The sequence below is a fragment of the Pinus tabuliformis genome, chromosome 7, assembly GCF_031772625.1.
Source record: "Pinus tabuliformis cultivar Carrire ecotype Pingquan chromosome 7, CPIR1, whole genome shotgun sequence".
Lineage (NCBI taxonomy): Eukaryota > Viridiplantae > Streptophyta > Pinopsida > Pinales > Pinaceae > Pinus > Pinus tabuliformis.
In genome coordinates, this window is record NC_142293.1 from 39,866,365 (window position 1) to 39,871,325 (window position 4,961).

Below are 4,961 nucleotides of genomic sequence, written 5' to 3' on the forward strand. Positions count from 1 at the left end.
ATATGATAAATTATAAACACCTTAAAGCTTACAAAGGCTAAGTACATTCTTATTTTTTCAATTATAGATATTGGAGCAAATGTTTCTTCAAAGTCAATAAATTTGACTTGTGCATAACCTTTACACATAAGTCTTTCTTTTTTCCTCACTACTTGTCCATATTCATTCAACTTATTTATGTAGACCCACTTCGTTCTAATTACATTTTTGTCTTTAGGTATTGGAACATACTCCCATGTATCATTCTTCTCAATTTGATCTAGTTCTTCATTCATAGCTTTAACCCAATGTTCATCTTGACTAGCTTGAGAAAAATTTTGGGGTTCCATCAGGGATAACAAACTTGAATTATCATGGCTTATTGTACCAACATGTTTCCTTCTAGTTTGAACTCTTGATTCCTTATCTCCAAGAATTTTTCTATCTGGATGGTTATTTTGGACATACTTGGATGGATTTTTGGAAGTAATGGCTACACTTTTTCTTCTTGTTCCTCTTCATGCTCTTCATTGTGACTGTTATCACTGACAAAATTTCAAAGCCAAATGTCTGCAAATAAGCACATGAATCCTTTTTTAGCAGTTTCGCAGCGCTACATGTTTAGGTGGTTTCGTAGCGTGCTACGAAATTGGGGATTTGTTCAAGTTTTCAGTGGAGGCCAAAATCCTAGCATGCCTATTGTACAGAATTCTGCTTCCCTCCAGAAATGCAGATGAGACCAGCGACAGGGTTTTCGAGGAAGCAGTGCATTAAGCTCGTTTGTAGCAACACAGATTTGCTCAGTGCTCTCCCTGAGACTAATACCTTGAAGATCCCTTCCTGGGACAATCGCCTTTCTCCAGTCAATGAAGCCCTTCTGATCCCAACTCAGGTTAATTATGTTGGAAAAGCAGCAAATATATATGAAGCTGGTTATCGACTAAGTGGTAGTGCATATGTCATCTCCAAGTATACATGGTTGTGGGATCGTGTACGTGTCAGTGATGAGATTTTGACAAACGAAATGTGTTTTCATTTAAGTATACGCCTCATGTTCTAATTCTTGTGGATTGATCGGATACAAGGAACCAAACGAAATGTTAAGGTTTGGCAAACATTACTAGCTGTTCGTCCATTAGTTCTTCCACCGACAGAGGACATAGACACATGGTTGACATTTGTTTCTCTTTGTTGGAAAAGTGGCCGTATTAGTCAAGGTCATTCCACCTTGATCAAACAGTTGGCATCTCAAGAGGAGCAAATGCAAGCTCGGTTGAAAAGACTTCTCGACTCATTTGGCAAAAATACAGAGGAACTATCAAAAGTGCAGACTGAACTGAGTCAAATGCAAGATAGACATCGTAAATCCAGGACAAAATATGATAACTTGAAGGCAAAGGTTGATGAAATAGAAGTTCAATTGCGTGAATTGAAGGCGGACAAGCGTAAATGTAAACGGGGAATTGTTCAAAGGCTAAGGTAGATGAAGGAAGCTCAAGTCACCATCTCGTCCTGAATTGATACCGAACGACCGCCCGCCGTTGTTGCCCCTCATTGCAGAAATGATCAACAAGGAAAAAGAAGACAGAGCACGACGCGAGAGAGAAGCAGAAGAAAGGGAACGCCTTAACAGAGAGCTCAAAGCCGGACTCCATCCTTTATAGCACCGATTTGTTTTCTGGTACCTTCGTCGACAACCTGGAGTTAGATCACAAGCATCATATGAGGAAAACATGAAAAAATTATGGAGTTCAGCACTGTGGAAGGTTTTTGGGTTTGCTATTGCCATTTTGCTCGGGTTTCTTCTATGCCAAACCCAACAAATTTGCACCTTTTCAAAGCGGGTCTTCGACCTTTATGGGAGGACCCAGGAAATCGTAATGGTGGGAAGTGGATAATTCGGCTGAATAAGGCTGTCTCAGGCAGGTTTTGGGAAGACTTGGTACTAGCGCTGGTAGGCGATCAGCTGGATTATGGTGATGATGTATGTGGTATTGTATTGAGTGTTCGCTTTGGGGAGGACATTCTCAGTGTTTGGAATAGAAATGCTTCTGATGGCCAGGCAGTAATGGTATTGAGAGATTCAATCAAGAAACATCTTCACCTTCCTGCCAGCTACCTGATGGAGTACAAGCCACACGATGCAGCATTACGAGATAATTCGTCATACAGAAACACTTGGTTGAGGGGATGATTCAGGTGTTCAGCATGCTGTTAAATTATTGACGTTCTGTATCATCAGTACTCTAGTCATTTCAGTTTTTCAGAAGTGTAGGGGAGTGTTCAAGCTCTCCTCAAATCTGCATCATGTTGATGTATAATCTTGCAGAGCAGCATGTGTTTCTTTGGGTCACATCAATCGTATTCATCATTGCATACTGCCAAACGCTGGATCACAATCTGAAATTCTCATGCCTCATTTTTCTAACCATTTAGTTTCTAATTGCTGGTCCATGTGGCACTAAAGCTTTAGTCATGAAAGCAACTTGTGATTCAGAGGTACAAAGTTCAAACATGGTAGTATTTTCCTGGAAGATATATTGACTATTACTGGGAAGGCGAGCATTCAATCGAGTTTTAAGAATGTGCAAACAGGTGGGATTCTGATTGAGCAAAATATGTATAAGTCCACTGTTCTGTACAAGTGGAAATAATTCATATTAAATTTGCAGCATGAGTTACTCTCCTTTAACTCCAAAAACACTGTTTTGTAGAAGATCAGAGACACCTGCAAAACGAACAAACCACAAATGTGAAATGCAGGAAGGAATCATTTCATAACTCCCAGCCCTGTTTTTGGTTGTAAGCTTCAGTGCATTTGGAGTGAAGTCCACTTTAATTATTGTTGAAGTTATTCCACTTCTAGTGCTTGCGGTGTTAGTGGACTTCTTACTGCAAGTGACTACATTTATTCCTCTTATGACATTTGATTTGATAAGAACAGAAGGAAACAGAGTTGATTGCTTTCCTTGCATTAGAGTTAGTCCATCAACAACTGAACTCGAACATGATAATTTGGGCAGGAAGCACCAAAAACCTGATCTTTTGGTGCAGTACATGAAGAATGTCCATGCACCTGTACTAAACATACCAGCAGTAAAAGTTACAGTCCTATTGGTGTTCAGTGGTTTTGCTTTTGCAAGCATTGCATTAACTACAAGGCTTCAACCAGGTTTAGAGCAATTGTATAAAGAACGCAGGTATCAAACCTATGGCTGAGCCTACAAATTTGAAGGAGCTGCAGACTTATTAAAATCGCAGATTCAGCCATTGTTTATGTAGGCTGTCCGGTGACTGTGGCATAAATTGATACAATTTCAGGTCTTGTTGTTTTAACATATCTCAACACAAAGTCATGTTGTATAACTGATGCTGGAAGACTGTGTTTTTGAAATTACACAGCAGTTTCGTAGCGCGCTACGAAACTGCTGTAGCTGCATGTTTCAGTTGAGCCAATCAATTATGATTGATAAAGCGGCAAATCTTTTTGAAAGTTTTGTCATCACACAGGTACATGGAAAAGGGTGGCCAGCACATCATGGACGTGGCAAATCTCTATATTTTGGGTTATTAAAGAACTAAAGACATGCTGCTGCATATTCGAAGTAATGGGGGACCAGAACCGAAAAGCAAGGGATATTTCCTAACAAAGCTGAGCAGTTAAAGCCTTCAGTATCCAAAGCTAACATGGAGCATTAACTGCTCATCTCAGCCAAACGAAAAGGAAACCAGGTGTCAAAGCTGCAAGGAAGAATCATTCTACGAAGGAGATAGAGTTAGAGTTGTAATTAAATTAGAACTCTTTAGAACTTCAGTTAGTGGTTATTGTATTAAATAGTTTTTTGCAAAGCAGATAGGTGTCATTAGTGGCAGTCATCGAGCTCCCCTCATGCTGGAGGAGGAAGCTCCAAGTAGTTTTAATTATGTTTCTATATATAGCTGAATGATGAATGTAATTAGGGTTGGATATTGGAGAAAACAGAGTGTTATTTTGGCTTGTGTACAAACTCATTTTCAGTAATACAAGTGACTACTTTTCTTCTCAGGATTCATACAGTGTTTCAAATGCTCAAGATATGTGGTTTTGTTTTATCCTTTATGTTTTTACAGTTGTATAGATACACAATCACTCAGAATTCACTTTGCTGCTCTGATTTCCTCTGTGTATTTGTAAGCTGAAGTTTCCATGACATGTGTTTTGAGTATTTAAACATTACATGCCCTGACTTCTATGTATGAGTAGTGTTATAGTTTACTGAAGGATGATTAACTCCATAAGCCCAATGGAAGTCTTTGTAATGTCTGTCCAGCCAACATATTTGTTAAATCTACTTTGCAAGAGTTAGCCATCTCATCAATAGTCAAAATCAATAACCTTTTGAGAGAGCCCTCTCAGGCTAAGGAGGCTAAGCCTTAGTCAAAAGTCTGGTTTGAAATAGTTACACAGAGTCTACCTGATCAGCAGCCTTTCAGTGCTTGATTTTGTGATAACAGTGACTTTCTTCTTCTTCTTCTTGGTCTTTATTTGGTTGTGGTTAGGTTCGAGGCGATGCCTCATCTATTCTTACATCAATAATTTCAAGAACCTTACATGTCCTTTTTTAATAACATATGTATCCCTTTCTTCGTATGAATATCCAAGAAAAATCCTTCAATTCTAGCATCAAATTTCCCTAAATCATCTTCATTTATCTTAATATAGAATTTCCTTCGAAACACTTTAAAATGTTTGACAATGGTTTCTCTTTATTTCCATATTTCAAAAGGTATTTTAGTATTTTTTACCTTGATTTGTGTTTTGTTCAAGATATAACATGTTGTGTAAACTCCATCTTCGTAAAATCTATCTGGTAACTGAGCTTCATTTTGCATCATTCAAGCCATTTCTCACACTATTGGATTTTTTCTTTCAGGAACTCCATTCTGTTATGGAGTTCTTAGAAAAATTAATTGTCTTCTAATCGAATGTGTTCTCACAAAAT

At 38.4% G+C, this 4,961-nt stretch overlaps 1 protein-coding gene across 1 annotated transcript; it reads left to right on the forward strand.

The window, feature by feature from the left end:
• Positions 1 to 1,528: 1,528 nt before the first annotated feature.
• On the forward strand, positions 1,529 to 2,332 carry LOC149245131 (eukaryotic translation initiation factor NCBP-like). The gene has a single exon (XM_089455538.1). It carries the CDS (start codon positions 1,724 to 1,726, stop codon positions 2,171 to 2,173), a length of 450 nt encoding a protein of 149 aa, XP_089311664.1. The 5' UTR covers positions 1,529 to 1,723; the 3' UTR covers positions 2,174 to 2,332.
• The last annotated feature ends 2,629 nt before the right edge of the window (positions 2,333 to 4,961 follow it).

Excerpts from the sequence above, each read along its gene's own strand:
- LOC149245131 (XM_089455538.1), top strand. The coding sequence starts at position 1,724 with ATGGAGTTCAGCACTGTGGAAGGTTTTTGGGTTTGCTATTGCCATTTT.